Source organism: Calypte anna, chromosome 3 (genome assembly GCF_003957555.1).
Source record: "Calypte anna isolate BGI_N300 chromosome 3, bCalAnn1_v1.p, whole genome shotgun sequence".
NCBI classification, from domain to species: domain Eukaryota; kingdom Metazoa; phylum Chordata; class Aves; order Apodiformes; family Trochilidae; genus Calypte; species Calypte anna.
The window spans coordinates 109,728,598-109,752,324 of record NC_044246.1 but is presented as its reverse complement, the minus strand read 5'-3'; the positions used below and the strand labels follow the sequence as shown (position 1 = coordinate 109,752,324).

Here is a 23,727-nt window from a genome sequence, read left to right as displayed (position 1 = left end):
GACTCACTTTAAAAAGAGGCTTCAGAACAGGCATCACAGAAAGCTTTTTTCTGTCTTCCAAAAATACCTTTACACAATGGAGATACAGAAGGCTGATAATAAACTGCAACTTAGTGCAAGGGAGGCAGCAAAAGGTATTAAGGTAAAGGGGGGTTGGAGAAGTGAGTTTGCGGGAGCCATGCAGACACAGCCATGGGTGAGATTAAAAGGGTTATGGTTATTTGGCCTTTGGGTTAGTAGGACTGTGCTTTACAAGCAACAGTAAAAATAAACAAGTGTGGATTTACTAGGGTATGTAAGGAGGTCTGTAGCCCCACATTAGAAATGCCTACGTGTGGCGTGCAGATTCCCAGTCATTCGACACATGCATGATCTCTTGGCAGCATCCATACGGGTAATATTGGGATCTAGCCCTGAAAGGGAGATTGCCTTTTAATTTGTAGAACTGTGTGGATAGTTTGTTATTTAAAAAAAAAAAAAAAAAAAAAAAAAAAGCGTTGGTTGCAAAGAATCTAAAAATGCTGATGTTCTACACACTTGCACTCGTACCAATTCTACCTTTAATTATAAAAGTCTTGTTTATCTTTCTATCAGGGTAAACTAAGAGCAACTCTGTTCACGTTGAGAGAGTTGCAATAACAATAAAAGAAAAAAAAAAAAAGGAGCATAAGTGGTAGCAGATTGAAACTCAGTATTTTGAGCAGCTGGGGAAAAACCTTATATTTCCAGATACGTATCAGACCTGTTCACAATATAAAGGATAGTGTTCCAAAATTACAGCTTTGAATCTGGGTGGTATCGCCTCTGGCTATTGTTTGCAGTTGGGAACGAAAGAAGTTGCATCAAGTAGTAGAGTGTTTGCTGAAAAGGTACAAGTTATATTACATTCCACGGTGCTGTGGTTGAAGGGGTTGATGATGGAGACAGACCCATTCACCCCTAGGTCACTGATTCGGTTCCAGATAAAGATAATAGCAGTCACATTGTCATCAGAGTTAAAAATGGGCTTTTACTGCCCATTTAAAGTTCTGTACTCAATTTCTTTTGAAACAACAGATTATAATCCCTGGGCTTCAGGCTGCATGGGTTTGACACTTGGCTGGCTGTAGTCCAGGTCTTTCAGCTTGATTCCAAGCTACTCCTGAGCTTTACCCTGCTGCTACCTTCAGATATCATCTGATACTATATTGAAGGCTTGGGCTAAATGACCTGGTACAACAGGAGATCTAAATAACCAAAATGTGCCACACAAGGTGGCAGGGTCTGTTGAGTGTGTGGCGTAGGGTAGGAACCACCATTATGTATGCTATAGGGGGTCAAGGGCAGAAGGCTGATTGAGAGGTCAGATTCCAAGCCTGTCTACAAGGAGAAGCCTTGCTATGTCTTATACTGAGGATACACAGGGTGTTTCAGTGTTGAGAACATCAGTTTTTCATCTAGAAGATGCCATGTTTTCCTTTTAGGTAAAATCAGATTTGGTAGATTGGCAAAGAAATGGGTGAACCCTTGGATCTGTAGGATTGTAAAGCTATCTATAGAGGTGTCAGCTGGGAAGCACAGGGAGAGCCTGTTTGGTTTAATGATTTTCCCCCTTTCTTTATATCCCACTCTTTCCATATCTCTCACTCTCTCTAAAAATGTATTGGTGTATCTACTGCATAACGGCTGATGCATTTTCCTTTTTACACTGTATTCCTTCAGTAGGCTTTTTTCTCTTCCCCCTTTTCCCACACCCTTTTTGTTTTCCACTTTTCTGGCTCTCAACACGAGCTTTCACCATCTTTTTCTTCTGCTCCTGTCCATCCCACAGTCTCCTAAACAGATCACCAAGCTACTAACGTTTACTTTCCAGTTCTGCTCCAAAACTTTGGGCGTTTGATGTGGGATTAGAAATTAGACAAAATGAGTTTGCCCGTCCCTGTTTTGCGTTAGACTCTAATTCACAGCGTTACCATCCAGACACTCACAGTAGCCATAAACTCTGTGGTCTTTTTTTCAACCAGACTGCAAAGACTAAATATGAAAACAACTTGTTTTCAATGGTAAAAAAAAAAAAAAAAAAAAAAAAAAAAAAAAAAAAGAGTGCTGGGCTTGCAATTTTCCATCGACTGCACTGAAAAATAAAATTTGCATCTCCACTATCAGCTCAGTGACCTTGCCCATCCTCTCGATGCAGCAAATAATATTTTTTTGGCCACAGGAAGTTGCTGAGCAGATTCTCACCTAAATAAATCGATTTAAGGCAAGAAATGGGGCTTTGTCACCCCCAGTGTAACTCCCCTGGTGTCAATGATGCAACTAATTCAGTGTTGCCAACTCTCATGGTTTTATTACAAGTTGCACAGCAATTTCTGATTTTCTGGAAAGCTCAGCTCCTGACAGCATGTACTGAGGTGGGAATCTCAGCTTTTGTGTGCAACCATACCTGAGTTTCTTGAGAGAACGTAGCAAAAACCAGAGACATGTAACCTGCAAAGCTCAGAAGGCAAATCAACTCCAAATCCACCCTTCTCTTTTTGGCTCTTTTTCAATCTTTTGATTTTTGAGATTTTTTTTTTTTTTTTTTCCCCCGGCCTGACACGTGATCTTTGAACACTCCAGGTTGGCAATGCTGCTCCCTCCATTGGCATCAGTGGAGTTAGACCAGGGATGAGTTTGGCCCAGCACTTGTAGAAGACGGGTGTATGACTCTGTTCCTTGCACTGTATTATTTGCTTTGCTCTGCTGTTCTCTTGGGGGCCAAAAGAAGTGGGGTTTCGTAGAGCGATAAAATTCTATCATCACTTGATTAAAAAAAATGGTATTTACAGAATTGTTTTCCCCCGTCTTTTGTTATAATTTTTTAGGTGCTTCAGAGCTGGGCCCATTTTCAGATCCCAGGCAGTTCACAAGCATTTCATCCCTCACTGAGAGCCGCTTCTCCAACCCACGAATGCACTATCCAGCCACCTTTACCTATACACCGCCAGTCACCTCAGGCATGTCACTGGGTATGTCCGCAACCACTCACTACCACACCTACCTACCACCACCTTACCCCGGCTCTTCCCAAAACCAAAGTGGACCTTTCCAGACCAGCAGCACTCCATATCTCTACTATGGCACTTCATCAGGATCATACCAGTTCCCCATGGTGCCGGGAGGGGACCGCTCCCCTTCCAGGATGCTTCCGCCGTGCACCACCACGGCCAACGGCAGCACGCTCTTAAACCCTAACTTGCCCAACCAGAGTGACGGTGTGGAGGCAGATGGCAGCCACAGCAGCTCCCCAACTGTCTTGAATTCTAGTGGCAGGATGGATGAGTCTGTTTGGAGGCCCTACTGAGATTTCTCCTTTAGCCGGTCTGACCTCTCCGTGAGCCAAAAAAAAAAAAAAAAAAAAAAAAAAAAATACCCCCCAAAACAAAAAAACCAACCAAACAAAAAAAAAACCAAACAAATGGTCAACTGACTACGAAGTGCCTGGTTTTTCTGTTTATTTTTTCTTTTTCTTTTTTTTTTTTTCTTTTAAGAAAAGAAAGATGTTAACGATATGTGCAACTGTGTAGATGGAATGATAATGGCCATAAGTAACACCAGGGTTACCAACACACCACAACCCGTGTTTCAGATTATGTGGATCAAAGCACATATTTTTATTATTTTTTTTTCCTCGGAACCATTTTACCTTGTTTTATATTTAAAATGTACGTTTTACACACACCAAAAAAAAAATCACTCCCTCTTTTTTTTTTCCTCTCCATTTTTTTTTTTTTTGGTCTAGCATGTTGTAGTAACTAGTGAGTACTTTGGCCAGGAGAGAACAGGCTCCCTGGCCATCAGGAGAGACATGGTGATGCAAGGCAAAGGCTGCATTCCCTTTTATTTTTTAATAAAAACCAACAAATTAAACAAGCTAACCATGAACTCCAGATACAGTTGCAATCATACAATGTATGGGACCCTCATCCCACCCATAGTGCAATTCAACCAGCTTGTATTGGTGCACATAAAAAGGAAAGCAAAGATCAAGTTGCTTTCATTTTGCCATGATACATTCAGATGTAAACAGCTGTCCCAAAAACCTCTGTCTGAGCCTTGCTGCAGATAATGGTTGGAACTTCTCTGTGTTCATTGCTTTTTTTTTTGGGCATGTTTCTGGTTGCTGAAAGAGAACGAGTCTTCAAGTTAGGCTAGACAACCCTGGGGTCTCCTTTTTCACTTTTGTATCCATTCATTCTTCCCTCAGTTATACAAAAAACCAAAAATAACAACCAAAACCTTCTAAAAAAAAAAAAAAAAGTAAAATGTTATTACTTATGCAAAGTATGAAAATGGCAATATAGATTTCTAGAGCCAAAGTGGTATACATAGTATTTGTGTAAGGCTATGGGGGTTTTTTGTTTTGTTTTGTTTTGTTTTTAAATTATAAATGTGTAAAATTTGAGGTTGTTTGCTGACATGAATCATCATATAACTTTAAAAGGATATTTATAATTATTTAATGACATTTGGACCCTTTAAACGTTTCTTAATGTAATGGTATACTGACTTCGGTCTCTAAAAGTATTTTTCTTTTTTTTTTTGTTTAGTTTTGGGGTTTTTTTACTTACTACATTTCTGCAATGGTGTAAACCTCAAACCTTCAGCCAACTCTGAAAAGCAGTTCCAGTGTGAACCAGTTTACAATGTGACTTAAAAATTACAAACCCAACCCAAATGCATCCACATCCTACATTTAGATGTAGGATCTTTTTATATAACTTATGAAGGAAATATTGTGTTTAAAATATTTTTATTAGCTATCTGGTTGCCTTCAACACAGTCTTGCCTTTTAATCAGTACTTGTGGAGACACTGGAAAAATGGCAGGAAGGATGAAATTTGTTCTATCCTTCCCCTGATTTCTTCTTCTCCCAGGATTTTTCTCAGAACTTCAAAATATGAAAATATTCCTATTTAAAGTGTTCTGGTTTGACAGTGTGATTTGAATTTCACCAGGTTTTGCTTTTTTATATCCCCAAAAGAAAAATCAGAACTATTTCAAAGCTCATATTTTACAAATAACAAATTGTTAAATATCTCAGACATGGGGGTAAGGGAGAGCATTGGTGAAACTTTTTCCCTTCCCCTTTCAAGTTCAGCTCACTCAATACAATAAAAAGGTTCAAAACATGAGACAGAATATGCCTGGTAGCGAATCACTTCCCATTAGCATTAAATGCCAGAGCCATCAGGATGCTGCGTGTGCTTTGTAGCTGATGTGGCTGTTGCCCTGCTAGAGAGAGACAAGCCCAAGGGCAGCCATATCCACCTCTGCAAACACAGAAGATAAAAAGTCACCTTAAAAACCACCACCCCGGGGCTCCCAGGTGTGATACAGGCAGAGCAAATTGCACCCCCAAACCCTCAACCAACCTGTCTGCTGCCAAACTCTACCCACTGGAGTGACCCCAGTTTTGCCCAGCCCAAGGCTGCTATGGCAAACAAGGCATGGGCTGGATGTGGTGGGAGCCGAGCTGCCCTCCCCATGCTGTCCCAAGCAGGTGATGCTCATCTGAGTTCAGTGGGATGCTCAGCACATCCTGATGGGGTTTGCTGGTGCTCCCTCCTTTCCTTGCCCTATCTGTCACCTTCTGCCACCTCCCTGGGGGGGCTGCCAGCTCCTGTGCTGCCAGCTCCTGTGTGTGACCCCCAGTGTCACAATAACTCAGTGGTAGGCACAGCCACACAGAGCTGGACAATGCCATCACCCCTCATTAACAGCAAAGCTGTTAAACAATGCGACATTCGCATGCTACGTCCCTCTGATTTGCGTGATAACGCAGTCTTAAAAAAATAATAATAATTAAATAAAGTCTTTGCCTTCTAAAGGTTGTATACCAAGTATGCTTAAAATATAAGACACTTTTTTTTCTTTTACCTTTTTTTTTTTTTTTTCCTCTTCTGGTACTTAGTTTTCCTTCAAAGATGGAAGCTGTAATTGATTCTATTTATTGTTGGTTTGTGGTAGCTTGAAGCATACCACTGTCCATTTATTTGTAACTGTAAAATACGTTTGTTAGTCTCAGCAGCACTTAAAAAGCCAGTGTCTGGTTACACATTTCAGTTTTGTTTTTTTGTTTAGTAAGCAAGAGAAAAAAGATGTACTGCCAGTGCAAGCTGTTTCCTATTTAATAAAAGGTACTATATTTGTACATTATTTGTTATTGCTGAGAAGGGCTTTTTAAGGTTTACTATATGCATATTAAGTAATTTTTAGGGTGCTTTTGTGTCAAAATGTTGTTAAGAGTGGCTGCAGGCAGCAACCCAGATTCTTTTTCTTTTTTTTTTTTTTTTTTTTTTTTTTCTTTTTTTCTTTTCTTAAGACTTTGTTATAAAATTCAAGCACTTAGTTTTTGTTTCTGGATAAATCCAGCACAGACCAGACTTTTGTTTTGCTCAGTACCCGACAGGACTCTGTGTCCCCGCGGTTTTTCAACTGGACCATTAGGGACACACGTTGAAAACGTTTTCTCCTCCCAGTTGAGGTGCCCATGCCTGATCCATGTCCTCAGCTTCCCTGGCCATGCAGGCAGGCATCTGGCTCTGCCTGCTTGAGTTAGGAAGGAAAGGATTTTCAAAGCACCTACAGATGGAGGAGCACCAGCCCCATGACTTTCAGTAGGTTCCCGTGCTCCTGAACCTTCCTGGTGCCTTTGGAAAACCTCTCCTGGTACATCAGGAGGGAGTTGTATGGGATGGGGTAAAAATGCTCATCAAAGCTTTTGGAAAAGGCTTTTGAGTTCACTTGGAAATGCTCTTGAGTCAGGATTTCAGACCAAAACAAAAAAAAAACCCAACCAACCGGTGCTATGTAGTAAGCCAGATTATTAGACATTTTGTGACGTGCCTAGCATCAACAGAAAGGAGTTTTCTCAAAGATATGACAATCCTACCCTTCAGTGAGCAGCAATCTTTGGCACCAGTCATACATTTAAAGATGTAAAAAATGGCAGTTTTTTCCCTTTTTCCACCTCTTTTATGCTACCAAAGATTTACTTCTAGCACAAACAAGCATGATGTCCCTTTTACCCAGCGGAGGATAAAATCCTCCTCTCCCTCATCCTAAGGGTAACCAGATTGGGGTCGGCAGGTCGGGATGGATGAGTAAAGCAAATTATTTAACCCACAGCATCCTTCATGTGGTGTTAGAAGACCAGCTGCTGTGTCTTTCTTAGCCTTGAACTTTTTTTGCCAGCAGTCCCCCGAGCAAAGATTTACCAGTTTCCACAGGTACCATCTCAAGTGGGGAAAATTTTGCACTTTCATACTTAGCAAAGCAAAGCTCAGCCCCGCACTGGGCTGCAGGCAGACAACAAGCCATGAGCAAAAGCAATAATTAGAACCTGGATCAGCCATGAGCTCAAAGAAGCCCCATTCTCTGAACCCTTGAATTTTGTGTTGTTTTCAAATAGAATGCATTTCATTTTAACATTTTTCTGAGAACTTTTTAGATGTTTGTTTACTTCCGTGTTTACAGATAACTGTTTGCTTTTTTTTTTCTCTTTTTTTTTTTTTTTTTTTTTTTTTTTTACATGCAGTACTTTTAACTATATCAGCCAAAACCATACCCTTACAGTAACTTTTTTTTTAGGTAATATGAGTGACATTACAATTTTTTTGTTGTTGTTAAATATGCTTTACCAGTCTTGAATTTCCGCTGGAACAAAATATTTGTAGCATTTTGTGTAAATACAAGCTTTAATTTTTTTATTTTTTCAAATGCTGTCACCCAAGATTTGCTTTTCATGCACATATTGTACAAACACACTCTGCTTTATGCCACACTATGATTGTGGATCAGTTTACTTCAACTTCAAAGGGACTATTTGTATTGTATGTTGCAACTGTAAATTGAATTGTTTGGCATTTTCTCATGATTGTAATATTAATTTGAAGTTTGAATTTCATTTTCAATAAAATGGCTTTTTTTTGTTAATGTTTTTCTATGCTTCTTTTTCTTCCACTGTCTCCTTTCAGCCATGCACCAGGCAGGGCAAAATAAGCACATGGTAGGACACTGTACCAGCACTTCCATGGTGGCCCCATCAGTATTTGCAGTGCTTAAGTTTCCAATTAAATATAAAAAAAACAATTTTCGAGGCCTATAGGTGGTAAAGAGCACCTTCTAAATCTGATCCAAAATGTTGCTTCTTCTTCTGAGTTTGCCAGCTGTCAAACCCTTTGTTTCTCAGAGAGGTGCCAGCTGCTCCATCCACCTTGCTATGTTGTTAACTCTGAAACCTAACAACTGACATTAATTGGGATGTTTTGGTCCTACAGCAGATCTTGAATTATAGGAAAAGCTGGAATAGATTTCCAAACAGGGGAGTAGGGAGGAGGGATTTGGGTTTATGGCGCTACTCCAGGATGGGGGTTGCACTATCCCCACCTCTTCCTGGTCAGATCTGAGGAATGCAGTTGCAGATAATCTTGTGATTTGCATGACCTGAGGCAAGAATAGTTTCCAAGCAGCAAAAGATCTATGTCTAGGGAGGAGACTGGGGGTGGAGGCTATTTTTCCTCCAGCCTGGTGTCAGGGACTAGGAGATGATGCAGGTAATGAAGGTGAGGTTAAGTTCACCCGAGGCTGTTTGCAGGAGGAGAGAAGAGGACAGGAATTGTTTGCAACCTTGTGCCTGGTCTCATAGTAAATTCTTAACCTTTCTAGCTATTTCTTGAGTCTGGAAAAGAGAAACAGGAAGCACAGAGAGGCATGAGGTTCTGCTCATTTCAGGAAAATGTTTTCCTCTGAAGTTTAAATGTTAGTAGTACTGATCTTGTGAGCTCTGATGGCTTTACCATGGACCTACACATTTATTTGTGTGGTGGTTGAAGACTGAGATAATGTCTGGGGGTGTTCAAAGATGCTTTCATTCCAACTCAGAATCTGAATCCTGATTTTTGAGAAGCTTTATCCAAGAGCGATGAACTAAGCAAGCCAATTTGATTCTTTGTGGTGTAATTGTTATAGAAAGTGTTTTGGGGGAACTTACCCTATAAACCTTAGCTCCAAGACTCTCTGCTGCTCTCTGGTACACAGATTAACCCATCTCAGCTATTCAGACCATAGCAGAGTGTTTATTGTAGCCTTGCTTTCATGGTCACTTAATCCAGATGATAATAAAGGGAAATGAACATTTTTTCACCATTTTGAATGGTCAAGTGGTGGAACAGGGGCCCGGGGAGGCTGACCACCTCTGTTCTTGGAGGTTTACAAGACCAAGATAGTTAAAGCCTAGAGCAACTTGGTCTGACCCCAGAGCTGAGGTTGTTTGAGTAGAAGGTGGAGACATCCTCCCATGGTCATGGTCCCCTCCATATCATCTCATGTCCTTGTGAGTCAGGCTTGGTGCTATACATTGGGCAGTTTTAAGACTCAGCTTGATAGAGTGCTGGGCCACCTCATTTAAACTGTATTATCACCTAGAAAGGTTGGACCAGATGATCCTTGAGATCCCTTCCAACCTGTCACTATGATTCAGTGATACTATGATTTTATCTCCTATAGGTTGTTGTCTAAGCTAAAAAATAGTTCTGTGTCTGTACAGATAACACATATTCAGCTAAACCCAACAGGAATGAAGAGGTTTGAAAGGATGAAGTGCCTACATAAGCTTATTATAGGTTTACATAAGTTATTGAGTAATTACAGCGATCCATATATCTTTTGTTGGCTTCTAGGACGTTCCTCTGGGATAGCTACAGTGGTGTGGTCAGCACAAGGGTTAGTACAGCAATTCCCACCCCGATACTGGGAGTGTTGCTTTTGATATTTTGATTCATTTACCCTTTTGTATCTTGAGAAGGAGACTCCCATTCTTTTTCTTTAGCCAGAAATCAGCCACTCTTGGGGCAAAATAACCAATGCTGCTCAGCATGGAGAGCTGCCCGATACAGAGCAGTGGGGGGACATCAGCCTGAAAGTCCTTGCAGACATAATATTGAAAGGCACTTCCTACAAGGGATGGTGGCCATTGTCGTCCTCATCTTCTGGTGTCAGTAAATAGCTTCTTGCTTTTAAGTTGTGAGAGTTTAACATCAGCTCTGGATTGGTGGAGTCAGGCCTTTGTGGGTCTCACACAGTCTGCAGACGGCGGGCAGCATCTCATGCTGCCTCTCCCTGTCGGCCTTGGTTTTAACTTTTTAATTTCCTGTGGCTGTGAGCAACACTGGAGGGGTTCAGAGCAGCCATGTGTTGGCAGCCACAGGCCTAAATCAGCCTTTCTTGTACCTAAAACGAGCTCCTGGGGAGAGGTGGGAGAGAGAAGGAGCAGGGTCTGACGTTATGGTTCAGCACCAAACCCTCTGCTGGCACCAAATAAAAAATTCATCAAGCTGTTTACTGGGGAAAAGGAGGAAATAGCCTCAGTCATATATCCAAGGATTGACATGCACCATCTAGTTAGTTTCTGCATGGTCAGGAGAAAATGAATCATATTTTGGGGTGAAATCCCTCTCCTGGGGGGATTGCTCATGAATGGGCAGTGCCCTGCAGAACTCAGAGGAGTGTCCTGCAGCTCTTGGGAGGGTTCAGAGTAGATTATATGTTTGAGTAGAAGAAGGCATGGTGCAGTGTGGGTGACCAGTTTTGCAACTCAGGCACTCACCACTTGGCTGATTGCTTGCAGAGAACAGCCCAGGACCATTATTCACCAGAAATATATTGTTGGCCAAGTTAAAATTATAAGCAAACCCATAATCTTTGCATAGGTGATGGGGGTAACTGTGGCAGGTAAAATATTGGGAGCATTTCTACTCATTGTCTTGAAGAAAAGTTGTATCATGAGCTTAAAGCAAAAAAAAACAAGTATTTAGCATGCAAAAAGCTGCCATTTGCCTTCTGTAGTTATAACCTTTTCCTTGTAGATCTACTGGTGCAGTATCTACTGGGATGCATGGAGCGGTTCTCATGGAGCCTTCTTTGTGATACTTGTATGGTCTTGGAGGTGGGGATATCAACATCTGCCCCACTGGGAATAGGAAGCTGTTGGCCCAGCAACAGATAAGGCTGTGAGATACAAAGAGAACAAAGCCTGAACTTCCAAAAGCATCTGGTGATCTGATGCGGTGCAAACAAAGCAACTTGGGACTGAGGACATAATTTAAAAAGGAAATTCTCAGCCCTGCCCTGCTGCTTTTATGCAGATTAATTGCATATATTAGTTCGAGTAGATGCAACCTGTGTTTCTAACATCAACTGTGTTACCTGAATAACAAGTGGGATTGAATTTCCCTCACTGGAAATAAAAGAGGACTTGAGTACCCCTACTTGAGTTTGTGTGGGAGAACAAAATAAAATCCCTGTAGTTATATTTGTAAGATCTTGTAAAGATGAGACAAATAAGCTTTTGTTCTCTAGCTGGGAAACTTCAACATCGTCTGTGATTCTCCAGGCAGTTTTTCTCTCCTCTTTTCATGCCTCAGTTTCTCTAAATATAGAACAGGGAATTTACTATTTCCCTACTCCATCAGGGTGTCTCGTGGATTCAGTGTTTGCAGAGAGCTTTGAACTTTTTCTGTTGTTGTTTAGCTCTTTTTTACTCCAAATCCGATGTTTGGTCTCACACCATTGGACAGCGTCCTTTGAAACAGCACATTTCTAAACCACATGTTTAGAAAAATTGACCCAGTTTCCAGACTGCTGATCTGGTCAAAAAACAATGTGGAGTTAAGGCCAAGTTGTGCTGTCTCAACAGATTTACTCAGGATTTGTGGTGGGGCAGGAGGAGAAGCAGAGCTCACTGCAGTCAGTGCAGGCAGCCCTTGGCCAGCCACTCGCTCGGGATGAGCAGCTGGAGCTTGTGGGATGTCCCAAGATTTAGAGAAAAACAAACAACCCATGTTGAAGCTGATACAACCACAGTAACTTGCCAGTGATTAATGGTCACCATGAGGACAAATTCAGATGGTGATTACGCCAGTAGAGATCAGCTGAAGTTCCTTTATTAATAGCTCTGTGGTTTTGGACGTCAGCATTTTTCAACCCGTAAACGAAGGTGGTACCAAGGAAGGGTCACCAAAAGGCTGTCTGGAAGGGGTCTCCATGGGCATCCTGGTCCAAGGGAGGCTTGATGAAGGACCAGTGCCGCCAAATATGGTCAGCATAGCTGTGCCAAACAAGGCTTGAGACCTTCCAAGCGTGGAGGTAGAGCCAGGGCTTCAGCATAGATTCTTGTCCCTACACTTCTGACATTCAACCCCAACCTCCTAAAGTGCCAATGGTGACTTTTCCCCCAGTCTCTGAGTTAGGGTTTGGATTTGGGCACACAGGGCACAGTAAGGGTTCAAAACAAGGTTAGATCCCAAAATGAGGTTTAACAAGGCCAAGTGCCGGGTCCTGCATTTCAGTCACAGCAACCCCAGGCAATGCTAGACGCTTGGGATAGAGTTGCTGGAAAGCTGCCCAGTGGAAAAGGACCTGGGAGTGTTGGTCAACACCCAGCTGAATATGAGCCAGTGTGTACCCAGATGGCCAAGAAGGCCAACAGCATCCTGGCTTGTATCAGAACAGTGTGGCCAGCAGGAGAAGGGAAGTGATGGTGTCCCTGTACTCAGCACTGGTGAGGCTGCTCCTCTAGTGCTGTGTTCAGTTCTGGGCCTCTCACGACAAGAGGGACATTTTGCTGCTGATGTGAGTTCAGAGAAGGGCAACCAAGCTGATGATGAGTCTGGAGAAAAAGTTCTGTGAGGAGAGGCTGAGGGAATTGGGGTTGTTTAGTTTGGAGAAGAGAAGGCTGAGAAGAAACCTTATTACTCTCTACAACTACCTGAAAGGAGGTTGTGTAGGGAGGTGGAGGTTGCTGGTCTCTTCTCTTAAGTAAGTAATGATAGGACTAGAGGAAATGCCCTCAAGTTGCACCAGGGGAGCTTTAGAATAGTTATCAGGAGGAGTGTATTTTCTTAGAGAGTAGTCAGGTGCTGGAACAGGCTGTCCGGGGAGGTGGTGAAGCTGGAGCTATTAGCTCCCTGGAGCTATTAAAAAAACATGTAGATGAGCCATTTCAGGACATGCTGTAGTGGTCATAATGATATATATATAAATTATTTTCTTTTAAAAAAATTTTTTTTGGGGGGGGGGCTAGGGGATGAGGTGCTGACTGTTGGACAGAGTGGTCTTAGATGTCTTTTTCCAACCATGACAATTCTATGACTCTCTGAAAACCTTGTTGCACATCTTGTTGCACATCCAATACTTCCACTTCTTTATTTAATACCTCCAGTCTGAGACTTGAGAGGACTATTAAAAATAAAGCCAGAGTCTAAACACCAAGGAAGCCCCTCACCCCCCAGCTTGTTTAATTTTTTCCTTCTGTAGTTGGAAAAAGAAGTCCTTAGTAGCTGAAAATGATGCTGCATCCAAATCTTGTGAGATAGCTTCTCCCAGGAAAGCACAATTTTTATCCTTTCTTTGGAGTTTGTGAAAGCAGTTAGCAAGCATTAGGAAGTAGGAAGGACAGGCCATGGAGGAAGGGAAAAAACCCTCAGATAATCCAGAGAGATCTCAAGAGACCTGGATGTGAAGGATATTTGTCCTTTTATTGCTGGTAGTGGTGTTCTCCTAACAGAGCAGGATGTTCTCATCTTTTAATAATAGCCAGACCAGATGCTAAAGTCTCTTCTGCAAATGCTGCAGAAGTGAGAAGGAGAACAGCTGATTTCTGTTAAGATGAACACACCAGGAAAATAAGCCAAAAAAAAAATGCATGAGAAGTCTCCAGAGGTCTTTCTTTGCAAGGCCTTTTGGAAGTTACATCTCGAAGTCAGGACTGCAAGTCCAATCTCTGCTTCTGTCCCTTTACTGATCAGCGGCCACGTGTCAGGGGGGTCATTCATGCACTGCTCAGGGGGTTGGAGCAGCTCTGTCAGCGGTTTCCCCATGAACTTTAAAGAGCTGCAAAATCCAAAGCTTTTGCCTTCTGAGGAGCTGTAGAAAGTACCAGTCAATGAGGAATTTGTTTGACATGCTCTTTGCCATAGAAATGGTTATGTGCTCAGCTGGGACTGGTGATTTAAAATGACATCTTTGGCTCATCTTTGCTTTGTATTTTCCCCTCTGCCCTGTTTTCTTTTGTTAGTCTATTTTATTTATATTTTATCTCTGTAAGAGATTATTTCAAACTGCTTGACAGAGTCAGAAATGTCTTTTTGTAAGTTGTTGTACTGGACATCAAGAAAGATGCCTCTTACTCTCTTCATATTGCCTCTTCAATCATCTGTTCCTTATGTTCAGCATGTAAAATGCATTTCCCTCCAGGCAGGGATCTTTGAAATTGAAGTATAATCACTCATGTATATAAGGTGCCTATAGGTGCTGGATGGGAAGTGTTCTGTGAGAAGTAGGGTACGTAGTTACAAGTTGTGCTGTATTTTTTTAATGGGGTAATGTCCAAGTGAAAAAAGAACTGCCTGTGCATCATGTTCACACATTTTTCTCATATGCTGAATGACAGTCCTTAAAAACAGTTCTTAGAAACCAGAAAAAAAACCCATTGTGAAATGATGGGGAGAACATATCCAGTGTTTAGGATTGCCAGCTAATGACTACAGATAAAGATGTTTACAGAGAACTTGTGCAACCCTTGTCCTTGCCAGCAAGGGAAGGTTTTGTATGTGTTGTTTCAAACCTTCACAACTCTGTCTTACTGAGAGCATCCCCCCAGTTGCTATTTTCCTAAGTTTCTGGTTAGGAGTTCATTTAGTTTGCTCCATTTAACAGGGCACAGAGACTTTTTTTTTAATTATTTTTTATGTGCACTGTATGTATTTATAAAGTATACTTTTTTTTGGGGCGGGGGGCATTGTCACATTAATTCCAACACTTTACTTATGAGATTCTGCCCCAGTGCAGTTCACCATCTCCTTTGTGACAGCAAATACTAGCAGATAATGTGGCTGAACTGCAGAATTATCTGCAGTTTATCATCTTTTGGATTTACTGAGCTGGCTGCTCAGACAGACCTGGCTGTATCAGACCTCACCATCTAGAAAACCAAACCAAAACAAAAAAGAGATCATTTAGGTCAGCTGCAGTGTGATGGCCTACAGACAGGAAAACACAAACCACGGGTACTTGAAGGGACCAGGGTTCAGAGAAACCTCCCCAAGTTCAAGACCAGTTGGTGGGGGCTGCAGGGTGGAACTTTGATGAAGATGGATAAATGAATGCATGTCTTAAACAAATGGTCTCTCAAGAGAGTAAATCTTCAAGACTAAATTCTAACTTTCTTCTGAAAGCAATAGGGCTCTGAAGGCATCCTTTGTTCCAGCTGCCCTAGAAGTTTTCATCACCTCAGGTCAGCATTCAGATCTTGCCTTTGACTCCTTCTATCAAAAAGCAAAGCTAAAATCAGATCCAGTTTGCTCTTTATGGAAGGACAGACTTGCTGAAGTCCCTACCAGTTTTAATGGCATTATTGGCCCTTTGGCATTTCAGATGCTGCTTCCTTCAAGTATTTTAACTATAAACACTTCCTGACCCATGAGAGCTGACACAAGCTGCACAAAGGGATCTCTCCCTTCCCTGGGTATGTAGCCCAAGCCCATCACTGGTGCACACAGGCTTCCCCATCCCCATCCCCATCCCCATCCCCATCCCCATCCCCATTCCCACACTGGTTTTGTGAATCGAAGGAAAAGAAAATTATAGAAGTCTGGCTAATTTCCCTTGGTTCTCCAAACCATAAAAATGTACAGCCAGCAGAGAACAGGATAATAGTGATTTTGCAAAGTTTTCCTGCTAGAGATTGTAATACTCACAGACCTCAGGCCTTGCAAATGAAATGTTAAAGTCATTTTTTCAGTGCTTCTTTGCCACAGCAACTGCAAATAAGAAATTAAACCTCAAAGGTGGAAGTTGTGAAGCTCAGAAACACCCTCTCACCCACATGCAATATGAGAAAGGGGGAAATCAAATTTTCAGCTGCTTCCCAGAATGAGAAGTAGCTTTCTGTGACAGTGTTTTTTTAAGGTTGCTCTCAAGTGCCCAAAAGTGATGGGAACTTAATGAAAGCTGTATAATGCTTTAGATAGATACAGGTGACAGTTTATAATATGAATTAGCCTCTGCATTTACCACCTTGTTAAGTCAAGGGTGTTACCAGAAATGGGTAAAAATATGTATGGAGCTGATCTTATTAAGGATTTTTCAGTTTCTGGTTTATTTGGGAAAAGTTATTTATTTAAAGTTATGTTTATTAGCTTGTTATTTAGTTGCTTCTTTTAGCTTAAAATGTAGTTATTGTTTTTCTTCTAAGACTTTTGGATACTTTACAGCTGTTGTTAAGTAATCAGTATTTCTTAGTAAAATATGTGCCCATTTCTTAATATTTGTGACAAGGCAAATTTCAAAGAACTGAAAGGCTGTGATGCCATTTTTCTGGAATAGGCCAGTAGTTTGCAGTAAGCACATTTCTCCTTACCAGGTCAATATCAGTTAAGAAGAAAAGGAGGGGCTGGATTTTGGGATTTTTTCTCTGCCACAGGTGTTGGTCATTCTACTTTGCTCTCTTTGGGTTCACAATAAACATTTAAAAACATTAGCAAGATACGTAAGGGAATTACTTGCTTTATAAAGCAATAAAATAACTGGTAGAATGGTATCTTGCTGGTTTTCTTTTTGTAGCCAGTAAATTAATCTGAATGCTTTCTGCAAAGATAACAGTGGGAAGCAGAGCCTTGAATGTCATTGCTTCCTAGCTTCACACCTGCCAAATGCCCCTCATAGCTCCCAGCAAGCACAGGGCTGGAGACAGCTATGAGTAACTTGCCCTAAAAAGGTTTCCCAGACTATATAAAGAGTTATACAGACTGATATTTCTGGAAGCATGTCCAGAATGGATGTCTTCCATCATGCAGGTGACCCAGACAAAAGAATTTGGCCCAAGATGTGTTCAAAGGTAATCTCTTTAATTCAAGTATTAATTTGCTGAGATTCAAGGATTAAGGCCAATAGTTTCTATATCTCACTCCCTCCCCCCATGTGTATCTATGCAGTGTTGTTGTATGTAGGTGATACTCAAATATTTAGAAGTAGAACAGAAGAAAACTCCAGCTTTCCTGCTAGGAGGAGCACCCTAAAATGCATCTTTAACCTTTGGGGTTTTAGCTTTCTTTACTTATGGGTGGATTAGCACCTTGCACCTGGGTGTGTTTGTGGATCTGTGTGTGAGCCAGGACCCTCCCACAGAAAATGGATGGTGAGAGAGTGCTGCTGCTGGGGTAGGATTTGTGTCTGGTTTTGCATGGGAAAACCCGTTCTCTTTGCAGAAGGGTTTTCTGTTTCATGGCAATATGAACAATATTTACCTCTAGAGACTCAGATTTGAAGATGATGTGGATAATTAAGCAGTAGTGATGCTGACAGTTGTTAAACTTCTAATTGCTGCAGGCTTTGTGATGCTTCTGTGCACAGACCCATAGCTAGACCACATACCCTGAGCCCAGAACTGTGTGTGTGATTGGTCTGGAGGTGTCCAGATAGTTTTGAAGTCTTCAGAAGGTGGAGGAAGACTTTTTCTTCTTTGATCATTAGTCTGGTCATACAAGCTGTACCCCTCTGTAAAGTCCCATGTCTGATACTACTGATGTCAGATAATTCAGAGTATTAGTAAGACAAAGCAGTATCTTTGGTAGACCAATCTACACAGCTGGAAAAAATTAAAAGTTCTTGGCCAAGACATTTTTAAGACTCCAAATAAAAATAAATAAATAAAAAAAAAAGACTTAGGAAAATTGCTCTGAGCTTACTGTAATTTTATAAATTACCTGAGACATAAAAGCAGAGCAGAAACAGTCTTTGCAGTGGGGGAGACGAGGGAAAAGATTTAGTGCCATGAGAGCAGTATTTCTATTGTATCCATAATAATTACTATCTAATACAATTATGAATTTCATTTCTCAGATTCATCTTGCATTAGTTGTCTTCATCCAGGGCTTAGAGGTCATACATAGTTTGTCTTTTTTAATGTGTGTCTTTGTAGACTTCAGCAGTTGTTTTTGTGAGCTCACACTTTATCATCTGGTCTAATTAGCTGCTTCAAAAAGCCCTCCCTCCCTAGGCCTGACTTTTTCTTTCAACAAGATGATATCCTAAGACTTCAGCAGTGTAAATTTCTCAATACAAAGCCTGTGTGTTAAGTCCTATGTTTTAATAGCAAGAACATGGCAAACTCTATGGTCAGTGGGTTTCTTGTGAAGGTGGCAGATCTTTCACAAAGACCTTTTCCACCTCCAGCAGGTAAGTAAGGGATAAATGGTGTGTTGACTATTCTTGCCAAATTTTTCTATGTGTTTCCTGGAGTAGAAGAAACAGTATATAATATTTTTCACTAAACAGAAAAGCAAGCATTCAGGAAAAATTAGGTATCTTGGGCTTAGAAGCATGATGATGGCTGTGATACATTGCTGTGCAGATACCTCCTCCTCACCTCTCAGTCCCTCCTGAGCAAAGTTTAGCCACTCTGAGTTGTGCTAAGCCATGAGAAAGCTGGGAGATGCTGCTTTTCATCTTTGATGCAGAGGAGACAACCTCTGTTTTCTTGACACTTTGACCCATTGCTTACTAATCACTCACCACAGCTGTGCCACAAAGACACTGAGGATTGGAGAGGAAAAGGGCTGAACCACATGAATCTAGTTTCACTATTTGCATTTGAGTCCCAGTTCAGTGAAACTCAGCAATTTCAGGACTCCTGAATTAAAATATATTTCATGATGACATCTCCTTAGATAGAAGAGATTTTTCTGTGCAAGCATAGTTTTGGATGCAACCTTAATTGTGTAGGAAAGAGGACAATCAAGTCATGCTTGACTACAGAAGAGCAAGCCCCTGTACCCATCAGCAGGACAGGTTTGTTCTTCATCCAATGACTTATCTTAAAATTTATGGGAGTTTTTTTATTCTTTTCCTATTTTTACAGACCTTCAATTTTAGGCCTGGGCTAACAGCAGACTCAGAGGCCTCTTAAAAAGTTTGTCCCACCTATTCTCATGTAGTAAGATCGTTGCTTCAAACCAAACCATTGCCTACAACTGCCACAAAACATTACTGCTTGTTACAGGAAGAGGAAAGGATTTAATCATATCTATACAATAACTTCATCCCAGGATCCAAGTGTACAATGCCTTTTTTGTTGTATGTTATCCTGAAGTCTGAATCATTTTCAAGTGGCTCACTGGCTTCTAAAGGATAACATTGCCGTGGTGCCTGAGTGTTCCTGTGCACAGATACATGTTCCTGTTGAAAATAGTTTCAGGAACTTTCTGAGCTCATTGCCTGGTGGTTAAGCATACTGAGGGTTGGAGCAGCTCTTTAGTGTGAAGGATGAGATGATTTCAAAGACTGAGTCCACAGCGGGGAATAGATGTGCTCCATCATACCCTTTTCCTCTCCAACCATCAACATATTTGTGGCTTGGGTGTACTCTTGCCATATCCCAACTCATTTGCTGGGAGAAAACTGGACCTTGAACCATTTCCCTCTTCATCTGAATGTTCTTCAAAGGAAATACAGGCTGGACAGGCCTGCTGTGCATCACTGGTCCTCCAAACAGAACAACTGTCACTGCCCAGCCCTAGTTTATAGGCTCAGCTATAGATGTGCCATCTTTCCTTGTTCCTTTTTCTAAATAGTGCAATAAATTTTCTTGCATAGAAAACCAAGAGCTTGTGAAGAGGCTTTGGGATCACAGACACTGAAATAATGCAACTCAAATGGTGGCTGTTGGCAAATGTGAGATGAAACACATTTTCTGAAGCCAAATGAAAGAGATTTCAAGCTCATGTGTTTGAAGAAGTAGAGCTGACATGGTGTAACTCATTGAGCTGCAGTGACACCATCGTGTGCCTGAGCCCTCTAATTCTGCAGACCAAAGGATAAAATGTTTATCAGATTTGACCTAGATTTGGCCTTGATCTTTAAAGGCAGGCTCATTGCTCTATGAATAAACTCAGGATGTTAAACATAAACATCTAAAAAAGAAGGAGACTCTTCTGACTAGAGCCCTAGAAACCAGAAAACAAGAGAATTAAGATTTTAAAAGAAAAGCCCCAGCAGTGTGGAAGCAAGATGGGAAAATCCTCCATTTAAAACAAATTGAGCTCCCACTTTCCAAATCCTTGGGAACACGATACTCCTGGATCAGTGATGTCCACACTGTGTGTCTGTGCAAAACCTTCTGTACTTCTATTTATTTTTTTTTTCTCACATCATCTGCAGAACTGAGCTAAAATTGGAGACATGCAGCAGCCTGAGCCCTCGATAAGAGGCAGCCACGGTAGAAACCAGAGACTTCAGTGTCTTCCAGGAACCCCGGGTGGGGTGTTTTCAGAGAAAAGGTTGAGCTCTCTCTTTCCATCCACAAAAAACAACCAACCGTTAAGCTAGGTTTGGCTACTTTCTAAAGGGCTTTGCTGCAGCCCAGACAGATAGGAAAATAATACACAGTGAGAGCAGATCTTTCCTCCTGACTCTACTGTTTGTTTGCAGAAGGTTTTCCCTTATCAGGGTTTCCTGTCTGGGTGCTACATGTTTGCACACTTTGGGCTTTTTTTGGCTTGTCCTTTGCACTCCTAACATCTGCCTGGACCTCCACCCCAGTGCACTGACCTCCCACCAAACAGAGCTCACTTGCCTTAGCAAAGCTGAGCTTGTGGAAACCTGGTTCTTTCCCTTCTGGCTGAGCAAACAGGAACATTCACACCTCCTGACGTTGGGCTGTGGTGTGGAAAGGAAGGCAAGATTTATGAAGCCTGGGAGAAAATAAAGCGGAAGGGGAGCAGGTGCACCAACAGTGATGCTCCCTTGGGAGAAGGCAGGAGTGTATTTCCATCTTGGTTTTGCCAGATATTAATGTTTCCAGGACTTGTATCACTGGCTAATTAATGCTTAGACATAGCAGCCATTTCCCCAAATCCCAACCCAAGATGAAACTGAAATGTCTGGGAAGAACTGCTCCAAATAGACCAGTGCTGGACCCCAGAGAAGTAGGTCAGGTTTTACCTTACCCAAAGCTAAGATAACAGACAGACTTCCAGATCTGGGCTGGTTATCCCAAATTCACTCCCTATAAAGCAAATAGGGAGGAAAGTAACACTGAACCAGTTTAGTTGCCCACTTCAGTATGAGTGTATTTCTCCCCCAACCAGCTGCAAAAGAAGCTCAGAGTCATCTGCCCTGGGATTTGGGTTATGAAAAGGTGCAAAAATCTGGATCCCTGGAGCCAATCTACCAGAAGATTTCTTACACCTTCTGTCTGGAAAACAGTTCTGTGTGTTGATGTCCAAAATATTATTTTTTTTTTATTAATAGTGAGAATCTTTGAATTGGTCTTGATGAGCAAGGCCCAAGAGCTGACCCATTACCTGCTGGACACAGCGTTGAGTTTTCTAGTTTTCTGTTCATTATCAAACAGAAAACTGTTCCAGGAATAAAATGAGAAAGAGGCAGAAGGGCAATTTCTCCTCTATTTGGTACAGGTGGTAATCTTGCTTCTTTGGTACCTAAATCAGATGCAAATTCAGTAACATTAAGTAACTGCACAAATGGTGATGAGCTGGGGAGACATTCTGACCTCAAAAAAGCCTCAAGGCTCCTTCAGACAAACAGCCACAGACTTGGAAGCTTTCCCAAAGTGTAGCTAAACATCTTGCATTTGAAAAAAAAAAAAAAAAAAAAAGTTGGAAACCTCCCAGGAGTCTTTTCCTGAGAGGTATCTGAACTTTCCTGCTCTGATGGGGCCACAAAATTGCTCTGGGACAACTTTGGCTCACCTTGGGTCAACTGGAGGGAAGCTGATGGTAGATGATAACAGGATATTGAAATGGGACAAAACCCAGTCATGAGATGGGTCTTCTGCATTTCAGCCACAGTGTTCCCTATCCTGAGCAGAGTGAGGGAACCTAAAAATACTGAGAGAAAGATTAATGCACTGGCAATGGCAAGAGGTGCAACTGCAGGTGGAATCCAACCAACAGCACTGGCCAGGCAAGAAGAGGGACATCAATCAGCTGAGGAATGGGTCTTGGTGGATATGGGGTAATTACACCTGAAGACACTGCTGTCTTGAGCTGAGCTGCCCTATGTGGTCAGCCCCTTGATTCCAAGCAGGTGTTTTGTACTAATAGGATGTCCCTCACACCCAGGTCCCCTCCAGCCTTCCAGAAGGAGTTTTTTCTCTGTCTCTTCTCTGATATGATCTGGGGCAGTGATGGCTGAGGTATAGAAGGGGAAACTCTGATTTTGGGGAAGCGAAGATGCTGCATCCAGGCTGCTCTTGCATTTGCTTCTACCTCCCAGTACTGCAGACACTGATCCTCAGGCAGTTCCCAGGAAAGAGTGGCTTTATTTTGCTTGTACATTTTTTTGGATGGTGTTGCCTTGAGTTCTCTCCAGGCTAAGAGCTCAGTAGTGGATGTGAAGCCTCTGTCTTTCCTCTCCCACCACACACCAAGCAGTTGTCCCCTACATGGAAGCAGGTTGCTCCAAACCTTTCTACTGGGGCTTAACCAGGCACCCCTTTGCCAAGTAAAATCATCATTAAAATGAACCACACAGTGTTTGGTTCCTATTTTGACCACAGAAATCAGATGGCAGGTGGGAGAAAAACATTCTCAAGGTGTCTTTGCCAATGGCAATCGTAGGCTTCATCCCTGCAGCTTCATGAACAAAACAGTGTCTGGGCTCAAGGTCTGGTCCTGAAGCCTCTTGGGTTTTTTTTATTTTTTTCATCAGATCCATAACACTAAATACCCTCAGCCCCTAGAAGGGAACAGCTACACCCAAAATGCTTATTCAAAGTGGTCCTTGGCTTTGCTAACATGTGGTCTATGTCTGGAAATGTCTCAGAAAGTGCCACTTGATTGTGCCCATACCCCAAATTTTGCAGTAGAGATGTGTTCTTGTGCCCATTCCCTCATGCCAGGACTGTTTAATTTACTATAAATAGTCATAGCATATGTGTACGTGAATATATTCCCTTTACAGCCTGGTTCAGAGTAGAGGGTTCATGTAGCATACACTATAAAAAGTTTCTTTTTCAGATTTTCATCTTGACATGAAAGTGCATTACAACATTTGCCATCAATAAAACACAATTCCTTCCATGTGAAAAGCATTACAGCCACAGTATGGTTATTGAGTGATGATACCTGGATGACGGAAATACACGAACAGGAAAGTGTACATGGGGAAACTTCAGAAATTATGCCAAGTTTAAAAAAACAGCATCTTATAGCATTGCAGATGGGTTTGGAGAATGTAGTTTATTTGTACTCAAAAAGAAAGGGTAAAAAAAAAAAAAGGAAAGGGAAAGGGAAAGAGGAGGGGCTGAGAGAAATCAAAACAAGGCAGGGAAAAGCTTCACAAATGGGTAACTGAGGAGGCCAGCAACCCAGTGAAGACACGTGTGAAGAACAAATTTCTTGCCTCTTGCTCTGTGGTTTAATCTTGGGCCAAGCCAGTAATGACCAAGCATCAGGATTTTCAAGAGCTCCTTCTGCTCTCAGCCTGGTGCTTGCGCTCAGTGCATCATCCAGTGCTGGGATGCCAGGGACTGAAGGGACTAGTAACATTATCTTTGACTTTGAATCCTTGAGATAGATCCTCCAGGTCAGGCTTGAGGACACTGGGGACCCTAGGTGGTCATTTGCCCTCTCGTACACAGTCTACACCTAAACTGAGCAGCTGACTCCAAACTTGCTGAAACAG

General features: G+C 41.8%; 1 protein-coding gene across 6 annotated transcripts in view; it reads left to right on the top strand.

Annotated features, from left to right (window-relative positions):
- RUNX2 (RUNX family transcription factor 2) overlaps window positions 1-23,727 on the top strand; it is a 222,499-nt gene that overhangs the window by 147,836 nt on the left and 50,936 nt on the right. For 4 of the 6 annotated variants that reach the window (XM_030448344.1, XM_030448343.1, XM_030448341.1 and 1 more), the window contains one exon: window positions 2,847-3,325. The exons of 1 other annotated variant lie outside the window; for it this stretch is intronic. In XM_030448344.1, the coding sequence (XP_030304204.1) occupies window positions 2,847-3,325 (479 nt within the window). Of the gene's footprint in view, window positions 1-2,846; window positions 3,327-23,727 lie in introns of those variants that run through there. One more of the 6 variants, XM_030448340.1, reaches the window with a different exon arrangement.